The sequence below is a fragment of the Mercenaria mercenaria genome, chromosome 7 (genome assembly GCF_021730395.1).
Source record: "Mercenaria mercenaria strain notata chromosome 7, MADL_Memer_1, whole genome shotgun sequence".
In the NCBI taxonomy this organism is placed as follows: domain Eukaryota; kingdom Metazoa; phylum Mollusca; class Bivalvia; order Venerida; family Veneridae; genus Mercenaria; species Mercenaria mercenaria.
The window spans coordinates 17834961-17860185 of record NC_069367.1 but is presented as its reverse complement, the minus strand read 5'-3'; the positions used below and the strand labels follow the sequence as shown (position 1 = coordinate 17860185).

The following is a 25225-nucleotide window of genomic DNA, read 5'->3' as shown; positions in this document are numbered from 1 at the left end:
CAAATTAAAAGGAAAAGCTTGTTAACACTCTTTTTCATTTGATGTGCATGAAACTCGGTCAGAATGTTTGTCTGCATGAAATATCAGATTAAATTTTATCTGGGTGATGTGGGGTCAAAAACTAAGTCACCAGGTCAAATCAAAGAATAAGCTTGTTTACACCCTAGGGGGTACATTATTATGCCCCACTTCGAAGAAGGAGGGGTATATTGTTAGATCACCTGAGCACAAAGTGCTCATGGTGAGGTATTGTGATCACTCAGTGTCCGGCGTCCGTTGTGCGTCCGTCAAGTCGTCCGTCATCAACATTTGTGTTTAAACAATATCAATGAATGGATTTTGATGAAACTTGGCCATGATGTTCCTTGTGTGGTCCTCTACCAAAGTTGTTCAAACGGTTCCGCTTGGTTGCACATAGGGGTTGCCAGAGCTATAAATAGAAAAAACTTCAAATGACATCTCCTCCTAAACAGATGGTACTATTTTGAAATAATTTCACACAAATGGTCCCTATGTCACCTGCTACCAAGATTGTATAAATTATACGATTCGTCAAAAAACAGGGCTTGGTCACTTTTCCCTATAATTTATGTATATAGTGAAAAATTTAAAAATCTTCTTTTATGAAACTGCTTGCCTGATTTTAGAATAATTTTACACAGTTGTTCAAATTATTTTGGTTCGTCACAAAACATGGCCGCCAGAGGGTGTGGTCACTTTTCCCTATATGTATTAAGTGGAAACCTTAAAAATCTTCATGTGTGAAACTGCTGGCCTGATTTTAGAATAATTTTACACAAATGGTCCTTGTGTGACCTTGTACCAAGATTGTTCAAATTATTCTATTTCATCAAAAAACATGGCCGCCAGAGGGCGTGGTCACTTTTCCCTATATGTATATAGTGGAAACTTTAAAAATCTTCTTGTGTGAAACTGCTAGCCCGATATTAAAATAATTTTACACAAATGGTCCTTTTGTGACTTTCTACCAAGACTGTTCAAATTATTCCGATTCGTCAAAAAACATGGCTGCCAGGGGGCGTGGTCACTTTTCTTCTCTGAATCAATAATAGCTAGACCCTTGATATTTTGTGTGTGATATCAGATTTGTAATGTCTACCATAATTGTTCAAATTATTGCCCTAGGTTCAAAAGTGTGTGTGACATGTATATAATATAGGCTAACATAGAAGAAACCTAGCTCTCTACTTATACAAACACACTTGAAACCTTGTACACAGGTGAGCGTTTTAGGGTCAATGACCCTCTTGTTTTGCAGATGTCGGTCGGTATGTAGACCAATCCATTTCAGGATGATAACTCAAGAACGCTTGGGCCTAGGAACATGAAGGTTGATAGGGAGGTTGGTCATCACCAGCAGATGACCCCTATTGATTTTGAGATCAGTATGTCAATCGTGAAGGTCACAGTGACCCACAACAGTTAAACGGTTTCCGGATGATAACTCAACAACGCTTGGGCCTAGGATCATGAAAGTTGATAGGGAGGTTGGTCATGACCAGCAGGTGACCCCTATTGATTTTGAGGTCATTAGGTCAAAGTTCAAGATCACGTTGGCCAGGAACATTTAAACGGTTTCCGGATGATAACTCAAGAATGCTTGGGCCAAGGATGATGAAAGTTGACAGAGAGTTTAATCATGGCCAGCAGATGACCCCTTTTGATTTTGAGGTCAGGAGGTCAAAGGTCAAGGTTACAGTGACCCGAAACAGTTAAACCGTTTCCAGACGTTTACTTAAAAATGCTTGGGCCTAGGCTCACGAAACTTGATAAGGAGATAGGTCAGTAGGCCAAAGGTCAAGATCACATTGACCCGGAACAGTTAAACCCTTTCCAGACGATAACTTGAGAACGCTTGGGCCTATGATGACGAAACTTAATAGGGAGGTTGATCATGACCAGCAGATGACCCCTGTTGATTTTGACATCAATAGGTCAAAGGTCAAGGTCACGTTGAACCAGTACAGTAGAACTTTTGTTTACAGTAAGCAAATAATTTCTGTTCCTTGTGCAATTACTGAATGCATCAATGGGGGCATTTTGTGTTCTATGAGCTCTTGTTGATTGTATCTTGATAAAATTTGGTCAGAATGTTTATCATGAAGTCTTTGACGATTTCAAATCTGGGTTATATGGGGTCAAAAACTAGTTCACTAGGTCAAATCATAGGAAAAGCTTGTATACACTCTAGAGGCCACTTTTTTGCTCCAATCTTTGTGAGAATGTTTGTTTTTATGAAATTTTAGACAAGTTCATTCTCGGTCATGTGAGTAAAAAACTAGGTAACTAGGTCAAATCAAAGAAAATGCTTGTTTACACTCAAGAGGCCACTTATTTTGCTCCAATCTTAATGAAAATTGGTCAGAATATTTGTCTGCATGAAATCACTAGGTAATACATGTTTACACTGTTACGGTTTGTTATACATGTGAGCGACTTAGGGCTATTTTGGCCCTCTTGCTTGTAAAACAAAATGGATACAGCTTTGACATAGTAGCATTAAAATACAGCTTTCCAGGCCAGTAGTTAAAGGTCCTGCTTAACATCTGAACCCATTTCTTTTTGTCTATATTTCGTTGTGCATAGACAATCCTAAAAGACAAGGGTACCTTGCAAGAATTTAAAGACACAAATGTTGATAGATCAGGGTTAGAGATTATTAATTTTAGGGGGAATTTTTAAAACCTTCTAACTTAAAGATAATTGTTTTCATCAGAATTGCTTCATTACATTTTTCTTACTAATCTTTAATTAAAATCAAGAATATGTTTTATTTCATATAACGGGCCATGAAGAGGTTAAAACCCTGTATATTAATTTCACAGAGGCATAACCAAGGTGAATTATTCTCTGCAGTATTTAACTGATTCAGTGTGTTTAAATATATTAAAACATTGTTCTTCGTTGAAAAATTGTAAATGTCTTTTGTGCGAGAACAAAAGTGGACGAGATAGGGAAGCAATATATAACTGTTACGTTATATAATTTCGATTCTGGCGTCTTTTGTATGAAATAGTAGGTAAGATATGGTAGCACTCTGTTTTCGTGCCTCTATGACACCAGAAAATATGTAAACGTGTATTACAATTTTCTTTGTTAGCTCACCAGTCACATAGTGACAAGGTGAGCTTTTGTGACCCTTGATGTCTGTCATGCGTCGTGTGTCAACAAAATGGTCCTCTAACAAGCAATGCTCACCCTGTGATCACGCTGTGTCCATTGTCAGCAATTGTGTTTAAAAGACATCTCCTTCATAACCACAGAATTGATTTTGATAAAACTTGGCATGGATGTTCCTTGGATGGTCCTCTACCAAAGTTGTTCAAACGGTTCCGCTTGATTGCACACAGGGGCCGCCAGAGCTAAAAATAGAAAAATCTTCAAACGACATCTCCTCCTAAACCGATGGTCCGATTTTGAAATAATTTCACACAAGTAATCCTTATTTCACCCACTACCAAGATTTTTCAAATTAAATTAATTCATCAAAAAACATCGCCGCCAGAGCTAAAAATAGGAAAATCTTCAAGTAACATCTCCTAAACCAATGGTCCGATTTTAAAATAATTTCACACAAATGGTCCTTATGTCACCCTCTACTAAGATTGTTCAAATTATATTGATTTGTAAAAAAAACATGGCTGCCAGAGGGAGTGGTCACTTTCCCTATATATATATATATATATATATATATATATATATATATATATAATGGAAACTTTAAAAATCTTCTTGTGTGAAAACTACTGGCCAGATTTTAGAATAATTTTACACAAATGGTCCTTGTTTGACCTTCTACCAAGATTGTTCAAATTATTTTGCTTTGTCAAAAAACATGGCAGCCAGAGGGTGTGGTCACTTTTCCCTATATGTATAAGGGAAAAAAAAATAAATGGCCGCCAGAGAGCGTGTCACTTTTCCCTATATGTATATTGTCAAAACTTTAAAAATCTTCTTGTGTGATACTAAGATTTTCAAATTATTTTGATTTTGTCAAAAAACATGGCAACCAGAGGGTGTGGTCACTTTTCCCTATATGTATATAATAGAAACTTTAAAAATCTTCTTGTGTGCAACTTCTGGCCCGATTTTAGAATAATTTTACACAAATAGTCCTTATGTCACCCTCTACCAAGATTGTTCAAATTATTTTTAATCGTCAAAAAATAAATGGCCGCCAGAGAGCGTGTCACTTTTCCCTATATGTATATTGTCAAAACTTTAAAAATCTTCTTGTGTGATACTAAGATTTTCAAATTATTTTGATTTTGTCAAAAAACATGGCTGCCAGAGGGCATGGTCACTTTTCCCTATTTGTATATAGTGGAAACTTTAAAAATCTTCTTGTGTGACCCTCTACCAAGATTATTCAAATTATTCCGATTTGTCAAAACACATGGTTGGAGGGGGTGGGTGGGGGGGTGGGGTTCACTTTCCCTTTATGTATACACTGGGACCCCTTTATAACGCTGTCGTTGGGGTCCAACATTCGAGACCTGCGGATCTAGCGGGGTTAAATTTATAACGCGGGTTGGACGTAAACCTCACCCACCTGTAATGCATTAGACGTATTTTGAAGCTGCTTCTTGTTGTATGAGAAATTCTATGCGTATAAACGGGATATTTATTTACCATATATGCTACTGGAGAATATAAAAAAAAAAAGATTATAACGCTGTGTCAGCTTCCCATTTCGTTGTGATTCTTAAAGAAAGTTGAAATTCTGAATCCCGGAAATAAACATGTACGTTGTGTGAGAAGCGTGCAGTTGTGAAAATTACAATAGCGCGAGATTTTTAAACACGTGGAAAATAAATAAAAATAGATCTATAAGAAAGAGAAAAAACGTGGACAGTTTAAAAATTGTTAAAATTTTAAATCGATAAAATAAAAAATTTCAACATGGCTTTTCTGTGCATCAAATCTTCGTTAGTTCCAATGTATGAATGGGATGATTACGAAAAACGTCTGCATTTTATTGCAAAAATGGGCATGCTTTTTACTTTTTAGTCACTCAATTTTTCATGTCGTCCGCTTTATTGGTGCAAACTTAAACGGTTTGATAGTTGACTGACCAATTTTACACAAGTGTTATACCAACAATGTAATTTTGACACGGTCTTGATTGCCTAATTGTCACATGCCTACATGTATTCAAAGTTTAACAAAGGGCGTTATGCAAACAAGGAAGCTAGCGGACAATTATTTATTTTTGTCACAATTGTCATGGAAAAGGTGTTAAGATACACAGATAGTTATATAACTGGTTATGATCAAAATAAGTTACTTCCGCAAGCTGATTTTTAGCTCACCTGAGGTCAAATCAAAGAAAAACCTTGTGTATGCGATAGAAACTGTATTTTTCAATTGATCTTCATGAAATTTGGTCGGAATGATTGCCTTGATAAATTCTAGGTCAGGGTCAAATATGGGCCATCTGGAGTAAAAAAGTCTAGGTAACTAGGTCAAATGAAAGAAAAACCTTGTGTATGCGATAGAGGCTGTATTTTCAATTGATCTTCATAAAATTATGTCAGAATGATTGACATGATGAAATCTAGGTCGAATTTGAATATGGGTCATCTGAGGTCAAAAACTAGGCCACTAGGTCAAATCAATGAAAAACCTTGTGTATGCGATAGAGACTGTATTTTTCAATTGGTCTTCATGAAATTTGGTCAGAATGATTGCCTTGATCAAATCTAGGTCGAGTTAAAATATGGGTCATCTGGGGTCAAAAACTAGGTCAGTAGGTCAAATCTTCCATACCTCATGTTTTTATTTCAATGTAAATGAGATGTGAAACCAAAATTTGTAGTCCTGTATGGCGCCATATAACCTATACTGTGTTGGTGCGCCGTAAAACCCAAATGAATAAATAAATCAATCAAAGAAAAACCTTGTGTATGCGATAGAGACTGTATTTTTCAATTGATCTTCATGACATTTGGTCAGAATGATTGCCTTGATAAATCTAGGTCAAGTTTGAATATGGGTCATCTGGGGTCAAAAACTAGGTCACTAGGTCATATCTAAGAAAATACTTGTTTAAACTCAAGAGACCGCATTTTTGTTTCAATCTTAATGATTGGCCAGAATATTTGTTTCCATGAAATCACTAGGTCAAACGTGTTTACACTGTTACGGTGTGTTTCTCAGGTGAGCGACCTAGGACCATCTTGGCCCTCTTGTTTTATTTTTTTGTGTGGAAAATTTTGGAGCCAAGAGCGTACCGTGTTATACCGAATACCGCAGTATATGGAATAGCGTTATAAAGGGTTTCGAGTGTACCATACTTGTCCAAATTATTGCTCTAAGGTCAAAAGATGGCCACACCCCTGTGTCTGACATGTACTTACTATAGGCTTTTATATTAGAAACTTTGAAAATCTTCTTCTCTGAATCAACATTAGCTAGAGCCTTTATATTTGGCATGTGATATCAGATTTGTAATGTCTACCTTAATTTTTCAAACTAGGTTCAAAAGTATGTGTTACATGTAATATAGGTTAACATAATAGTGACCTAACTCTGTACTTATACAAACACACTTGAAGACTTGTACACAGGTGAGCGCTTTAGGGTCAATGACCCTCTTGTTTATGTAACATCATCTAGTGGTCCTCTACTGAGACTGTTCAAATTATCCTTCTAGGGTTAAATATGGGGTGACCGCGGGGTCAGATTAATGGTTTATATAGAGAATAATAGGTTAGTGCCGTAGATGAGAAAGTTTATCTGGCGAGGTGGAGGAGGTTATCGGGTGAGCCGAAGGCGAACCTGATAACGTCCGGAGCCGAGTCAGATAAACTTTCTCCATCTTAGGCACTAACCTATTATTCTATTTATCTTGTCATTACTTCATTTTCCGATATTTGGCAATTTATTTTACAAAAATAAGTGTGCGACAACCGCTTTATTGACATCATATTCGTAATGACGTCACTTATATAATGACGTGATTACCGGCAAAATCGCAATAACTTCTTCGTTTTTGAATAAAAACTCATTATTTGACCACTCATTTTCTTAGTTCGGACATTTCCAACACAATGATGATGGTTTCGTTGCAAAATTTCTTATGACAACAATATCGATCATAAGGTCACATGATCAACTGACCGTATATCACTGGTCACATGATCAACTGACGGTATATCAAGAAAGATATACGGCACCCTGATATCGGGTCGAAAATACTGCAAGTGACAGGATAAATAGATTTATATAGGGGAAAACTTTGAAAATATTCTTGCCCAAAACCATAGGGCCTAGGGCTTTGATATTTAGTATGTAGCATCATCTACAGTAAACCTCGCTTATAAGAATTCATGTTCATGAAAGCGGGTGAGAAGTGCCGACGTTACTCAGACGTCATCATGCCTCGATTCTCCTGTTTATTTCCGGTTTTCAATAACTTTTATTCTTTATGTTTGTTCGCTATAACCGAGGGGTTTTCCATTGAATTTCATACTTCGGGACTGGAAAAAAGTGTCCCTTATAACCGAGTTCCCTATAACCGAGGATTTTTACATTGAATAAAGAAAGAATTAGATCGGGGAATTGAAAACTGTTCCTTATAACCGGGTGTTCCTTATATCTGAGTTCCTTATAAGTGAGGTTTACTGTATTGGCCCTTTAGGCAATAGAAAGTTAGTTTTTAGATTCTCATCCCCGCCCGCCCCTATCTGAAATGCCCCGCCCCGAAATTTTTTATTGGTCAAAATTCGGATATCCAGGATTTTTGTCCAGATATTGATACACTTTCGTAAACAATGCCCAATTCTCCAGTTTAAAGAATATGTTTGATATAATGTGAGAGTGCAAAGACAGTTTAACAGCATTTGACAGTATCCGATATTAAAGTTTACCACGACATTACCTCTTATTAAAATAAATTAAGAGAAAAGTTCATGAAAACTTGGCATTAAGACACCACGAGCAGACGTTCTGACAATCTACTTTCGATTTCAAAAACTGTAAGAAAAATGTTAAGCCAATGTGTTTTCTATCCTTATTTGAATGTTAGTTAAATCATTTAAATAGTTGAGAAATGCAAACCCATTAATATACACCCGAAGGGACGTATTAGGTTATGGTCCTGGTGTCCGTCTGTCTGTCCGTCCGTCCGTTAGCAATTTTGTGTCCGCTCTGAAACTCTTGAACCCCTTGAAGGATTTCAAAGAAACTTGACACAAATGTTCACCACACCGAGACGACGTGCAGAGCGCATGTTTTGGATATCTCATTTCAAGGTCAAGGTCACACTTAGGGGTCAAAGGTCATATGAGTGTGTTTCGTGTCCGCTCTGTAACTCTTGAACTGCTTGAAGGATTTCAAAGAAACTTGGCACAAATGTTCAAAAACTAGGTCACTGGGCCAGATGAAAAGAAAAGCTTTTGAACACTGCAGAGGCCACAGTTTAAGATTGAAACACATGAGAATTAGTCAGAATGTTTGTCTTGATGATCTCTAGATCAAATTGGAAACTGGGTCATGTGGGGTCAAAAACTAGGTCTTTGGTCAAATCAGAGGAAAAGCTTGGTAACACTCAAGAAGCCATGTTTATGACCCTATTTTCATGAATCTTGCTCAAAATGATGATCTTGATAATCTTTAGCCGAGGTTTGAATCTGGTTCATCTGGGGTAAAAAAATAAGTCACCTGTTAAAATCGAAGAAAAGCCTTGTGCATGCAATAGGGACTGCATTTTTATTGGATGTGCATGAAACTTGGTCAGAATGTTTGTTTGCATGAAGTCTCGGTTGAACTTTTATCTGGGTCATTTGGGGTCAAAAACTAAGTCACTAGGTTAAATCAAAGAATAAGCTTGTTTACACCCTAGGGGCACATTTTTGATTCTATCTTCATAAAACTTGGTCAGAATGTTTGTTATCATGAAGTTTTGGGTTATTTTAAATCTGGATCATGTGGGGTCAAAAACTTGGTCACTGTGTCAAATCATAGGAAAAGCTTGTATACATTCTAGAGGCCTCTTTTTTGCTCTAATCTCCAAGAAACTTTGTCAGAATGTAAGTTTTCATAAAAGTTTGGACAAGTTCGAATCTGGGTCATGTGGGATAAAAATCTAGGTAAAACATGTTTACACTGTTATGGTGTGTTACTCAGGGGAGCGACCTAGGGCCATCTTGGCTCTCTTATCTTGCAAATGGGGGCCCTTGGCATCTTTATGAGGCTGAAAGAGGTAAAAACAGAACCATTATAATGAGACCTTCCAAATTACTTTCAGCCTGCTCCAGTTGTCTGTGTGCATTTTTTTCACCCAATTTTAAAGATCTAAAAACTATGTTGTGTTTGAACAGTTTGTAATCTGTCAATCAACTTCTACTGCCTTCTAATGGCTCCTTTCAAAGTTGCACACATTCTAGGATGTTTATGCTCTGCGATTCAGGTGAGCAATCTAAAGCCATCATCGCCTTCTTGTTTACCTTATCTTCATAAAACTTTGTCAGGATAATTGTCGCTATGAAATCTAGGTCAGGCTTGAAATTGGGTTATGTGAGGTCTTAATATAGGTGACTTATTGAAAGTAATTGGCAATTTAAGTGTATTCATTAACATTATAATGTTAAATCATTGAATGAAGAACTTGACATATATTTCAGTAACACAAAATTTTATATTCATTACAGACTTAGGTTTATTTTCCACAAAGAGTCTTGTAGAAGCGAATGCTGAGCATGCAGTGGAGGTTCGGACCCAGAAGATGCAGGCCCCAGATGAAAATAGGGACCAGTTTGGCAATAAAGTGTGGTACTGTAACAGTACTAGGAACCACACAACTATAGCTAAATACGCTCAGTACCAGGCAGCAAGTTTCCAAGAATCACTAAGGGTCTGTAACCAGTTAAATCATTTAAATGGTTGAGAAATGCAAACCCATTATTATACGCCCGAAGGGACGTATTATGTTATACCCTCGGTGTCTGTCCGTCAGTCCGAAGCAATTTCGTGTCCGCTCTGTAACTCTTGAACCCCATAAAGGATTTCAGAGAAACTTGACACAAATGTTCACCACACCGAGATGATGTGCAGAGCGCATGTTTTGGATGTCTCACTTCAATGTCAAGGTCACACTTAGGGGTCAAAGGTCATATCAGTTTGTTTAGTGTCCGCTCTGTAGCTCTTGAACTGCTTGAAGGATTTCAAAGAAACTTGGCATAAATGTTCACCACACCGAGACAACGTGCAGAGTGCATGTTTCGGATGACTCGCTTCAAGGTCAAGGTCACACTTAGGGGTCAAAGATCATATATGATGTGTATATTGCTCTGCATTGCAGTGCTCCTGTTTTTATTTGGCAGATCCCTTTTTAAGCTCACCCGAGTACTTTAGCTCACCTGAATACAAAGTATTCCTGGTGAGCTATTGTGATCGCTCACCGTACAGCGTCCGTCCACACTGTCCTTTAAACAACATCTCGCCCGTGTGGTTCTGGGACGATCTATGTATGAAAAGAATTGGAACCACTGCCTTACCCTTGCATGATCGTAAGAGGCGACTAATAGGGTCTTAACACTTGGTTTTGCTGTATCTCTGTGATTCCAGCAGGTATGCAAATTTTGATTCCATACCTCATGTTTTTATTAATCCCCCGCTTCCGTCCTTCCATCTTCCGTCCTTCCGTAACATTTTGTGTCCGTTCTAAACCCCTTTAAGGATTTTCATGAAACTTGGGTCAAATGATCACCTCATCAAGACGATTTGCAGAACCAATGAGTCAGCCATGTCGGCTCAAGGTCAAGGTCACAACTCAAGGTCAGAGGTTTGAGGCTACCATTTCATGTCTGCTCTGTATCTCTTAAACCTCTTGAAGGATAATTATGAAACTTGGATTAAATGATAACTCATCAAGACGATGTGCAGAACTCATGAGTGAGCCATGTCCGCTCAAGGTCAAGGTCACAACTCAAGGTCAAAGGTTTGAGCCTTTCATTTTGTGTCTGCTCTGTATCTCCTAAACCCCTTGAAGGATTTTCATCAGACTTGGGTCAGATGATCACCTCATCAAGACGATGTGCAGAATTGATGAGTCAGCACAAGGTCAAGGTGACAACTTAGAGTCAAAGGTTTAAGCCTTCCATTTTGTGTTCATTCTGTATCTCCTAAACCCCTTGAAGGATTTACATTAAACTTGGGTCTAATGATCACCTCATCAAGAACTCATGAGTCAGCCATGTCAACTCATGGTCAAGGTCACAACTCAAGGTCAAAGGTTTCAGCTCTGTATCTCCTAAACCCCTTTTAGGACTTTCATGAAACTTGGGTCAAATGATCACTTCATCTAGATGATGTGCAGAATTCATGGGTCAGCCATGTCAGTTCAAAGTCAAGGTCACAGCGCAAGGTCAAAGGTTTACCCTTTCACTATCCATACCAGTGGCGGGGGATTTAGCTGTCTTTCAGACTGCCTTGTTTTGATGTAAATGAGATGTGGAACCAAAATTTGTAGTCCTGTTTGGCGCCATATAACCTATACTGTGTTGGTGTGCCGTAAAACCCAAATAGATAAATAAATCAATTAAACAACATCTCCTAACCAACCAGGCCAATTTTGCCATGGCAACTGAAAGGAAAAACTTTAAAAATCTTCTTGTCCATAACCACAGGTCATAGGGCTTTTATATTTGGCATGTGGCATCATCTAGTGGTCCTTTACCAAGATTATTCAAATTATCCCCTTAGGGTCAAATATGGCCCCACCCTGGGGGTCACATGGTTTACATAGACTTATATAGGGAAAAACTTTAAAAATCTTCTTGTCCAAAACCAAAGGTCCTTAGGCTTTGATATTTGTTATGTGGCATCATCTAGTGGTCCTCTACCAAGATTGTTCAAATTATTTCCTTGGGGTCACATGGTTCATATAGACTTACCGTATTTTACCTAATCTTGGTGACATCTAAACATATTTTTTTTTTTTTCAACTTTCCAGATAATTTCGCATGAAATAAGTATGTTGAAATGTATGTCGCTAATATAGGTGACATAATAATTGCAATTGGGTACATTAACCATTTTGTAAATCATAAAGAAAAAACAACACAAAATTTTTATCATTAAGATTATTTTTATATACAAAGGCTTGTAATCATTCATCAAGTTAAACCCCTGAAAAGGGCCTTAAATAAAGTGTGTCGGTAACATGACATAGAAAAAACATTAAATCCGTGGAGCAGTTCCAAGAATCTAAGGTCTGTAACCAGAACATTATAATGGTTTGCGCCATTTTTACGCCAGACGTTTGATGTTAACCCTCGGTTCTGTGTGTGAAGCAATTGTCGCTCTGTATTTGAACCAAAATTCAGCTTATAAATTGTTCAAACCGATATGTGCAATATGTATTAAATGACAGGTAACTGGGTCAAATAATCAGTTATTTATGTCGCTCTGTGACCTAATTGCTTAAGGATTCGAAATTGGCATAAATGTTCGAGAACGCAATGCATTTTGATATTAAGGTCGGTCCTGGGGTCAAAAATATACATGTACATATGTTCATTGCAATCTTTTTTAAAATCCTTTAAAGCTCATCCGAGTATTTAGCTCACTATCAAAGTATTCTGGAGCTATTTACCTCACCTCGTCGGCGTCCGTCCACGTCAACACACTGTGGTTTAAGATCTTGCATGAAGAATTACCATGCCTATTCATTTAAGAGGCATATAGGTCTTAACACTTTTTCTTATCTCTTTTCCAGGTAGCAAATATTTGATTCCATACCTCATGTTTTTAATTAATGCCCCGCTTCCGTCTTCACTCGCCGAACATTTTGGTCGTTCTAAAGCCTCTTTAATCATGAATACTATTCAAATACCCCTATCAAGACTGAATTGAAACCAATGTGTCTTCGTAAGGTAGTCACAACAATCAGTTGAAGCACCTTTCAGTCTGCTCTGTACTTCTTAAATTTGGCATAATTATGACCCTTGGATTAAGAAATCTCAAGCGTTCAAACTTATGTGTGAGACATCCGCTCTAAAAGGTCATATAAGTTAAACTTATCTTTTCTTTTTCTAGCTCATGTACCTAACCCCTGGGTTCAAATGTCACATAACCTCACATGACTTTGCAAATTGATGCCCACAGTAAGGTGCAACTTAGATAAATGGTTAAAGCTTACCATGCAGTTACTATCTCCAAAACTATGAGATTTAATTAAACTTCAGGTCTTATGTTATAAAACTCATAGTAGATGCACCACAAGTCAAACTCAGTATTCAGCTTTTCCTAATACCCCTTTTGGACTTATGAAACTTTGGTTAAAGATTTTTGTGTGCAGAATCATGTCGATGTACTAAAAGTCATACAGTGCAAGAAAGTTTACCTTTTCTTTTCCAGTCATTTACTCTTTCACTGCTGTTATAAGCATAACCAAAAATTTTATTTTGGGCCATAAATTATGTGTTGTGGCCCTTAAAAATAGTAAATTTCATTACAAACATCACTAACCAACCAAAATGGCCATGGATGAAAGGAAAAACTTATCTTCTTGTCCATATCCAGGTCAATAGCTTTACTATGGGCATGTCCATTAATTCTTCCCAAGTATTTTCAAATTATACCCCTTAGGATAAAAATCCCCCTGGTCCAGGTTTAAAGTTTATAGGAAGTAACTATTCAAAATATTCGTTGTCATAAACCAAATGGTCCTTAGGCTTTGAAATATTTGTATTAGCATCACAGTCCTTAACTCAGTTTGTTAAAATTATTTTTGGGCAAGTATATGCCTTTTGTATTAGAAATCCAGTAATAATTTTTTTTGCATGTACCAACCTTTTTCCAAAAGCATATAGCTTTGAAAAGTGTAATTTATGACATATTGTCATGGGATTACCATCCCCCACGGCAATGTTCCATAAAACAAAAATGTAAGTATTTGTGATACAAAGTAATTGCCCCCATTATCCTGAGCTAAAAAATGTCTACTGGTTAAAGTTGAACAAGCGTTACTATCCCCGAAAATTAGCAGATTTGGAATTGCACTATCATGTTTATCGGTGGTTTAAATGCTGGGGTAGATCAGTTTAGTACAAATTTCTTTTATTTTGGTGTAAAATATCCCTTTCGACGTAAAAAACTTTTGTATACTTGTACCTATTTGGTAATGAATTTCATGCTTTGGGATACATATATTCGGAAAAAAAGTCGAAGCTTCGAACTGTTTACGCAACACTCTTAGTTGTTTTTTAACCGCATTTTCTATTTACTTTCACGAGGTCACGTAACAGAAATCTGTTTGCCAAAAATCGTTTTACTTCATATTTTTAAATTGCTGCCGCCTTTTCATTATTTAAGATTTTTACTATTCTGTTTTTTGTACTTTCTGGTCAAAAGTCTGAATTTTATGCCCGTAGTTTGTATCATTTATTTACTTTTAGAAAGAAATAAGTATTTAGGATCGCGCTGTTTGAAATTTTGCAAGTAATTTTACGTAAATTTGACCGTTTTTATAGAATTTTGCCAACATTTCTGTCGATACCTTTTTAAAATCGTTATAGAATTCAAACTATATTACTTCTCAATCGGTGTTGAAAATCTGAAGCGATAAAATCAAAAAATGAATGCGTGACACGCGTTTTTTGTATACGTGTCGATGAACAAAAGTAACGGCGTTGTAAGTTAGACATTACGATAGGTCGCACGTGCTCGTGGAATGGAAAATTACCGGCATGGTGTTTTGATATCTGTACAATTCGTGGGTAAATTCCAGTCAGTGGTAAATAAAAATAAATAAATAACGGAAAATGAACTTCCTGGCTGCAGCAAAAAAAAAAGAAAAAAAAATACAACACTTAACTGGTATGGTAAAAAAAACACTTTACTAGTAAAAACACGACACGAAAATGTTAAAAGAAATAGTCTTTGGTTCTTATAATTATTTGATATTTTGATTGATACAACACCATACAATGTATAATAACAGTATTTGGATTACATCTTGAATCAGTACACAACCTTAGTCCCAACACTTAGGGACGAAAAATACGCTGAGAAAATACATGTCCAAAAACTTAGGGTCAAGAAAAATAATTATCTTTCCACATTTTAGGGGTGTCCCAAGACTTAGGTAAAATATGGTATATAGGGAAAAACTTTGAAAATCTTCTTGTCGAAAACCACAGGGCCTAGGGCTTTGATATTTGGTATGTAACATCATGTAATGGTCCTCTACCAAGTATGATCAAATTATTACCCTAGGGTTAAATATGGCCCCGCCCCAGGAGCCACATGGTTTATATAGACTTATATAGGAAAAAACTCCAAAAATATTCTTGTCCAAAAACCACAGGGCCTAGGGCTTTGATATTTTGTATATAGCATCATCTAGTGGTCCTCTACCAAGATCGTTCAAGATTATTCCCCTGTGGTCAAATGGCCCCACCCTGGGGGGCACATGGTTTAAATAGACTTGTACAGGGAAAAACCTTAAAAAAAATTCTTGTCTTAAACCATAAGGCGTGTTATGCTCAAGTGGTTCTCTACCAAGATTGTTCAAATCAAGACCCAGGGGTCAGAATAGGCCACGCCCGGATGGTCCCTTGTTAGCTCACCTGAGCACGAAGTGCTCAAAGATGAGCTTTTGTGATCACCCTGTGTCCGTCATCCGTCATCGGTGGCAGCGGCGGCATCAACAATTTGACTGTTAACACTCTAGATGTCACAAATTTTAGCCAGTCTTAATGAAACTTGGTCAGAATGTTACCCTCAATTAAATCTTGGATGAGTTCGATATTGGTCATCTTGGGTCAAAAACTAGGTCACCAGGTCAAATCAAAGGAAAAGCTTGTTAACACTCTAGAGGTCACAGTTTTGGCCCAATCTTTATGAAACTTGGTCAGAATGTTACTCTCAATAAAATCTTGGACAATTTCAATATTGGGTCATCTGGGGTTAAAAACTAGGTCACCAGGTCAAATCAAAGAAAAAGCTTGTTAACACTCTAGAGGCCACATTTATGACTGTATCTTCATGAAAGTTGGACATAATGTTAATCTTGATGATCTCAAGGTCCAATTTGAATCTGGGTCATGTGGGATCAAAAACTAGGTCACCAGGTTAGATCAAAGGAAAAGCTAGTTTACACTGTAGAGGCCACATTTATGACCATATCTTAATGAAACTTGGTCAGAATGTTAGTCTTGAGGCTATATAGGTCAAGTTTGAATCTGGGTCAGGTGGGGTCAAAAACTAGGTCACTAGGTCAAATCAAAGGAAAAGTTTGTTAACACTCTAGAGGCCACATTTATTACTGTATCTTTATGGAACTTTGTCAGAATGTTAATCTTGATAATTTTTAGGTCAAGTTCGAACCTGGGTTATGTCAGGTCAAAAAATAGGTCACCGAGTCGGATCAAAGGTAAAGCTTGTTAAAGGCCACATTTATGACTGTATCTTTATGGAACTTGGTCAAAATGGTAATCTTGATATTCTCAAGGTCCAGTTTGAATCTGGGTCATGTAGGATCAAAAACTAGGTCACCAGGTCAAATCAAAGGAAAAGCTAGTTTACACTGTAGAGGCCACATTTATGACCATATCTTAATGAAACTAGGTCAGACTGTTAATCTTGATGATCTATAGGTCAGATTCAAATCTGGTTCAGGTGGGGTCAAAAACTAGGGCACTAGGTCAAATCAAAGGAAAAGCTTGTTAACACTCTAGAGGCCACATTTATGACAGTATCTTCATAAAACTTGGTCAGAATGATAATATTAATGATTTCAAGGTCCAGTCTGAATCTGGTAACTAGGTCAAATTAAAAGAAATTAAAAGAGAAGCTAGTTTACACTTTATTTATACCATGTCTTAATGAAACTTGGTCAGAATGTTAATCTTCATGGTCTTTAGGTCAATAGGTCAGGTGAGCGATACAGGGCCTTCATGGCCCTCTTGTTTTACATAGACTTTTTTGTTTTTGAAGCAGTGGCAAACGAAATTTGGACCACAAGCATAATGTTTGATACAGATTTCAATATTCATCTTGAATTGTCCTAGTCATTACCTACTGACCTACTTTCTTGTTTTTGAAGGTACAGCATAGAAATTTGGACCATGTTTATAACTTTTGATACTGATTTCAATACTCATCTTTAATATTCTTAACCCTGAACTACTGACCTACTTTCATGTTTTTAGCTCACCTGAGCTTTTGTGACTGCTCAATGTCCGTCGTGTGACGTGTGTCGTGTGTCGTCCGTCCGTCAACATTTTCTAAAAAAATCTTCTTCTTGAAAACCACTGGACAGAATTACATCAAACTTCACAGGAATGATCCTTGGGTGGTCCCCTTTCAAAATTGTTCAGGCGAAGGGGTTATTAGAAATGCTCTCCGTCTGTCCGTCCGTGCGTCCGCAACGATCTTTGTCCGGAGCATAACTCCAAAAGTACTGGAGGGATTTTCTTCAAACTTCATACACTGATAGAACACATTGGGAGGAAGTGCAGTGTGCAAGAACAATAACTTTACCTTGCCTATTTTGGAGTTATTCCCCTTTATCATATTTTCTTAAAAAATTTGTCGGAGCATAACTGCCTCAAATTCTACATATAACATGGGGAGGTTGCACATACTTCCTTCCATTTAGTTACCTTATATATTTTCTTAAAAAATTTGTCGGCTCTTATGCGAAGGGATTTGATATATCGTACAAACCACGAGGCGGAGTGTCATGCGCAAAAACCAGTCCTAGGTCTAGGTCAAGGTCATACTTAGAGGCAAAGGATACAGAATGAACCTTATCGGAGCATTACTTCTTCATGCATAGAGGGATTTTGATATAATGTGGCACAAATGTTCACCACCACGAGACGGAGTGTCATGCGCAAGATCCAGGTCACTAGGTCTAAGGTCAAGGTCACACTTAGAGGCCAAAGGTCAGATTCAAGAATGACATTGTCCGAAGCATTTCTTCTTCATGCATGGAGGGATTTTGATGTAACTTTGCACAATTATACACCATCATGAGACAAAGTGTCATGCGCAGTTCCCTTCTTTAGAATTACTTCCCTTTGTTGTTACTTTAAATAGCTTTTATTTAACTTTTTCATTACTAGTCGTAGGGAAAAATCGAGACCACTTTTCTGTAGTACAACATGCATGCTATATCCAATTTTGAGGTGTTTTTTGACCAATCTCTACCTGATAAAGATTTTTGTGTGGACTTTTGTGAATTTTTTTTTTTTTTTTATTTTTTTTTATTTTAGAATAACTTCCCTTAGTTGTTACTATAAATAACTTATATTGTAACATTTTTATAATTGACCATAGGGAAAAAACAAGACCACTTTTCTGTGGTACAACATAGATGTTACTCTCCAATTTTAGGTGTATTTTATTATATATAAGGTATATCTACCTGGTAAGGAGTTTTTTTTGTGGACTTAAAAAAAAAAAAAGACTTACAGTGATTACTAAACAACCACAAAAAAATACAGCTGCTAGAGTAAAGAAATTTGCTGTGACAGGCATATACTGTGACATTCTGGCACTCTTTTTCCCTGTTAGCTTTCCATTCCTTCTTTTTACAGTAGCCATATAGAAAAACATCATAGCTATACTGTTCATGAAAATTAATAAAATTTAGCAGTAAACCATCTCACTACTGACTTATTCTTTCTTCCACATCTTTAAAACCCCTTATGCAAACCACAACTAAACGGTTCTTCAAAGCTTTCCCCAAAATTAATACTTTCAGACACTAACTTGCCAGGAACTTTAGCCTTCAATTATAATATGCCCGGCGGGGGGATTAGCCATGTCTAACATGGCTCTTGTTTTAACCAAACTTGCACACAACTTGTATCACCATAAGATCACGGTTCCTTTCTTGAACTGGCCAGATCCCATTATGGGTTCCAGAGTTATGGCCCCTGAAAGGGCCAAAATTAGCTATTTTGACCTTGTCTGCACAATAGCAGCTTTATTTATGATTTGATTTTTACCAGACTTGCACACAACTTGTATCACCGTAAGATCTTGGTTCCTTTCTTGAACTGGCCAGATCCCATTATGGGTTCCAGAGTTATGGCCCCTGATAGTGCCAAAATTAGCTATTTTGACCTTGTCTGCACAATAGCAGCTTCCAGGGTTTGCACAGGCCTTGAAAAGTCCTTAAATTCGATGGTAGTCCTTGAAAACTCCTTGAAAATGACAAAAACCCTAAAAAACCTGGAAAAGTACTTGAATTTTGAAAAAAAACTCCTTGAATTTGACCTTTCACTCCTTGAAAATATTCTTTCCGTAACTTTGCTTCGAAAAAAGAATTTAAGGCTTAAAATAAATCGAAGAAAATGAAATTAGATTCGTGAACTTGCAGGATCGGGTCACTCAATGCTATTATAGTGGTCTACGGCCACACTTTATTGATATTTACAGAGTGCTATTTCTACTATATCACCGTTTTGCGTGTTTCCGTTTCCGTTAAAGTACGGGGAATAATAACTCGCAATTTTTAGCTATTTGCGATCGTTTCCAGTGAATTAAAATGAGTAAGAAAAATAAACATGTTTACTCAAGTAAGCGGGAGACAAAAGACGAATATAAACAGTGGCTGAAGCCTTATAGAGCAGACAGAACGATTTGTATTTGTACGTCGTGTGACAAAATTTTGAGGTATCATTAGTAGGAGTGTGCTAAAAAATCACAAGAAAAGAGATAAACCTCAGCAAAATAATGAATCACATCAATCTAATAATCGAATTACGTCATTTTCAAAGGTGTGACAAGTGATGGTTGTTTTATTTTTGCATTACATAATAAAAGTTGTTCAGATTAGGTCGTGGTTTTGAAAAAAATAGTGCTTGAAAAATTGTAAAAAGTCCTTGAAAAGTACTTGAATTTTGTCTCTGATATTCTGTATGAACCATGGCTTCATTTATGATTTGAATTTAATCAAACTTGCACAAAACTTGTGTCACCATAAGATCTCGGTTCCTTTCTTGAACCGGCCAGATCCCTTAATGAGTTCCAGAGTTATGGCCCCTGAAAGGGCCAAAATTAGCTATTTTGACCTTGTCTGCACAATAGCAGCTTCATTCATGATTTGATTTTAACCAAACTTGCACACAACTTGTATCACTACAAGATCTTGCTTCCTTTCTTCAACTGGCCAGATTCCATCATGGGTTCCAGAGTTATGGCCCCTTAAAGGTCCAAAATTGGCTATTTTGGCTTTTGCAGCCATATAGAGACTTCATTTATGGTTTTATTTGATACAAACTTCCAAAATATCTTCAACAACAATAAATTTTGGAATCCATGACAAATCAGATCCAATCATAGGTTCCAGTTATTTTATATCTGATTACCTCCCCTGATTGTAATCAAAGTGGATTTATATCAGTAAGTACTTACAGGACTTATTTGAAATTTCATTATTGTTATTAGTTGGACTGAGACAATCAGGGTAAATAACTATGGACTGATTTTATGTCAAATTACCTCCCTTTATTTCAAATATAAATTGTTATATCTCCATAACTAATGAAGATACTGATCTGAAATTTCATTTATGTCAACAGATTTATTTGGTAGATCCTTCTTTTGTCCACTTACAATATTTTTATGCCCCCGAAGGGAGACATATAGTTTCTGAACCGTCTGTCTGTCGGTCTGTCACTCTGTCGGTCTGTCACTCTGTCCGCAATTTTCGTGTCCGGTCCGTATCTTTGTCATCGATGGATGGATTTTCAAATAACTTGGCATAAATGTGTACCACAGTAAGAGGACGTGTCACGCGCAAGACCCAGGTCCGTAGCTCAAAGGTCAAGGTCACACTTAGACGTTAAAGGTCATTTTTCATGATAGTTGGGCATGTCCAGTCCATATCTTTGTCATTGATGGATGGATTTTCAAATAACTTGGCATGAATGTGTACCACAGTAAGACGACATGTCGCGCGCAAGACCCAGGTCCGTAGCTCAAAGGTCAAGGTCACACTTAGACGTAAAAGGTCATTTTTCATGATAGTTGGGCGTGTCCGGTCCATATCTTTGTCATCCATGGATGGATTTTCAAATAGCTTAGCATGAATGTGTACCACAGTAAGACGATGTGTCGCGCGCAAGACCCAGGTACGTAGCTTAATGGTCAAGGTCACACTTAGACGTTAAAGGTCATTTTTCATGATAGTTGGGCGTGTCCGGTCCATATCTTTGTCATCCATGGATGGATTTTCAAGTAACTATGCATGAATGTGTGGCACAGTAAGACCACGTGTCGCGTGCAAGACACAGGTCTGTAGCTCAAAGGTCAAGGTCACACTCAGACGTTAAAGGTCATATTTCATGATATTGCATTGATGGGCGTGTCCGGTCCATATCTTTGTCATTCATGCATGGATTTTAAAATAATTACGCATGAATGTGTGACACAGTAAGACGACGTGTCGCGCGCAAGACCCAGCTCCGTAGGTCAAAGGTCCTAAACTCTAACATCAGCCATAACTATTCATTCAAAGAGCCATCGGGGGCATGTGTCATCCTATGGAGACAGCTCTTGTTTTTAGCTCACCTGAGCAATGCTCAGGTGAGTTTTTCTGATCGCTCAATGTCCGGCGTCCGGCGTCCGTCGTCTGTCAACATTTAGCTTGTGTATGCGATAGAGGCTGTATTTTTCAATTAATCTTCATGAATATTGGTCAGAATGATAACCTTGATGAAATCTAGGCCGAGTTCGAAAATGGGTCATCTCGGGTCAAAAACTAGGTCAATAGGTCAAATCAAAGAAAAACCTTGTGTATGCGATAGAGGCTGTATTTTTCATTTAATCTTCATGAATATTGGTCAGAATGATAACTTTGATGAAATCTAGGCCGAGTTCGAAAATGGGTCATCTCGGGTCAAAAACTAGGTCACTAGGTCAAATCAAAGAAAAACCTTGTGTATGCGATAGAGGTGGTATTTTTCAATTAATCTTCATGAATATTGGTCAGAATGATAACCTAGATGAAATCTAAGCCGAGTTCGAAAATGGGTCATCTCGGGTCAAAAACTAGGTCACTCGGTCAAATCAAAGCAAAACCTTGTGTATGCGATAGAGGCTGTATTTTTCAAATCTTCTTCATGAATATTGGTCAGAATGATAACCTTGATGAAATCTAGGCCGAATTCAAAAATGGGTCATCTCGGGTCAAAAACTAGGTCACTAGGTCAAATCAAAGAAAAACCTTGTGTATGCGATAGAGGCTGTATTTTTCAATTGATCTTCATGAATTTTGGTCAGAATGACTGCCTTGATGAAATCTAGGCCGAGTTCGAAAATGGGTCATCTCGGGTCAAAAACTAGGTCACTAGGTCAAATCAAAGAAAAACCTTGTGTATGCAATAGAGGCGGTATTTTTCAATTGATCTTCATGAATTTTAGTCAGAATGATTACCTTGATGAAATCTAGGCCGAGTTTGAAAATGGGTCATCTGGGGTCAAAAACTAGGTCACTAGATCATATCACGTAAAAACCTTGTGTATGCGATAGAGGCTGTATTTTTCAATTGATCTTTATGAATTTTGGTCAGAATGATTGCCTTGATGAAATTTAGACCAAGTTCGAAAATGGGTCATCTGGGGTCAAAAACTAGGTCACTAGGTCAAATCAAAGAAAAACCTTGTGTATGCAATAGAGGCTGTATTTTTCAACTGATCTTCATGAAATTTAGCCAGAATGATTACCTTGATAAAATCTAGGCTGATTTCGAAAATGGGTCATCTGGGGTCAAAAACTAGGTCACTAGGTCAAATCGAAGAAAAACATTGTGTATGCAATAGAGGATGTATTTTTCAATTGATCTTCATGAAATTTGGGCAGAGTGATTGCCTTGATGAAAACTAGGTCGGTTTTGAATATGGGTTATCTGAGGTCAAAAACTAGGTCACTAGGTCAAATTAAAGAAAAATCTTGTGTATGCGATAGAGACTGTTTTTTTCAGTTGATATTTATGAAATTTAGTCAGGTTGATTGCCTTAATGAAATCTAGGATGAATTTGAATATGGGTCATCTGAGGTCAAAAACTAGGTCACTTGGTCAAATCAAAGAAAAAACTTCTGTATGTGATAGAGGCTGTATTTTTCAGTTGATCTTCATGAATTTTGGTCAGAATGATTGCCTTGATAAAATCTAGGTCGAGTTTGAACATGGGTCATCTAGGGTCAAAAACTAGGTGATATCTAAGAAAATGCTTGTTTTACCGCAAGAGACCAATTTTTTGGTCCAATCTTAATGAAAATTGGTCAGAATATTTGTTTCCATGAAATCACTAGGTCAAACATGTTTTACACTGTTATGGAGTGTTTCTTAGGTGAGCGACCTAGGGCCATCTTGGCCTTCTTGTTTTTTAATTACTTCCCTTTTTCGTTACTATAAATAGCTTATTTTTAGTAACTTTTTTATTATTGGCCATAGGGAAAAACCGAGACCACTTTTCTGTGGTACAACATGGATGGTACCTCCAATTTTTAGGTGTATTTTGACACATCTATACCTTGTAAGAATTTTTTTTTTCTTTTTGTTTAAATTCTTCCCTTTGTTGTTCCTGTCCTTTGGATTTAGATATTTTTTCTGAGGACCTTCTTGTCCTCAAGTGCAATGATAGCAGGTGAGCGATATAGGGCCATCATGGCCCTCTTGTTAAAGTTATGGCCCCTGAAATCGTCAAAAAATGCACAATTTCACCTAATTATGTGCCTAACTCAAAAAGTATTTAATGTAAATTCATGAAACCTTGCTTGAATCTTTATCATAATGTGACCTTGCACACTTGGCATTCTTCTTGAAAATCTTAGCATTTATTACACAGTTATGGCCCTTGAAATAGCCAAAATAGTGGATTTTTTGTTTGTGATGCTCATAGCTCAAAAAGTATATGGTATAGAATAATGAATCCTTTTCATAAATTTTTTTTTGAGGCTATACCCCATTAAGACTGCAAACATTTTAATTATTTCCCCTTATTTGTGACAAATGTACCAGTGGGGGGCACACCCTGTGTCCTACAGACACATTCTTGTTTATTCTATCTTCATAAATTTTGGTCAGAATGTTTGTTTTCATCAAGTTTTGGACAAGTTCGTATCTTGGTCATGTGGGGTCAAAAACTAGGTCACTAGGTCAAATCAAAGGAAATGTTTGTTTACACTCAAGATGCCATGTTTTTTGGTCCAATCTTACTGAAAATTGGTCAGAATATAAATTTTGTTTCCATGTAATCACTAGGTAAAACATGTTTACACTGTTATCGTGTGTTACACAGGTAAGCGACCTAGGGCCATCTTGGCCCTCTTGTTTAATTGATCTTCATGAAATTTGATCAGAATGTTTGTCTGGATGAAATCTAGGTCAAGTTCCAATATGGGCCATCTAGGGTCAAAAACTAGGTCACCCGGTCAAATTAAAGAAAAACCTTGTGTACGCAATAGGGGCTGCATTTTACACTGGATACTCATAAAATTAAGTCAGAATGATTGCCTTGATAAAATCTAGGTCAAGTTTGAATATGGGTTATCTAGGGTCAGAAACTAGGTCACTAGTTCAAATCAAAGAAAAACCTTGTGTATGCGATAGATGCTGGTTTTTTTTTTTCAATTGATCTTCATGGAATTGGTCAGAATGATTGCCTTGATCAAATCTAGGTCAAGTTTGAATATAGGTCATCTGGGGTCAAGAAATAGGTCACTAGGTCAAATCAAAGAAAAACCTTGTGTATGCAATAGGGACTGCATTTTACACCAGATCTTCATGAAATTTGATCAGAAGGTTTGGATGAAATCTAGGTCAAATTCGAATATGGGTCATATAGGGTCAAAAACTAGGTCACCAGGTCAAATTAAAGAAAAGCCTTGTGTACACAATAGGGCTGCATTTTACACTGAATATTAATAGAATGCCTTGATAAAGTCTAAAGTTTGAATATGGGTCATCTGGGGTCAAAAACTAGGTCAATAGGGGCTGCATTTTACACTGGATATTTATAAAATTTAGTCAGAATGACTGCCTTGATGAAACCTAGGTCAGGATTGAATATGGGTAATCTGTCTTTGATATTTGATATGTAGCATTGCCTAGTGGATTTGTAACAAGATTGTTCAAATTATGCCCTTGGGGTGAAAAGAGGTCCCACCTTGGGGGTCACTTGTTATATGAGTTATATAGGAATAAATACTTAAAAAATTATCAGATCATATTGCCTA

At 37.1% G+C, this 25225-nt stretch overlaps 1 protein-coding gene across 1 annotated transcript in view; it reads left to right on the top strand.

Annotated features, from left to right (window-relative positions):
• Positions 1-25225, top strand: part of LOC123554817 (histone demethylase UTY-like) — a 473287-nt gene that overhangs the window by 333890 nt on the left and 114172 nt on the right. The window contains exon 20 of the mRNA XM_045345168.2: positions 9675-9877. Coding sequence (XP_045201103.2) covers positions 9675-9877 — 203 coding nt within the window. The remainder of the gene's footprint in view (positions 1-9674; positions 9878-25225) is intronic.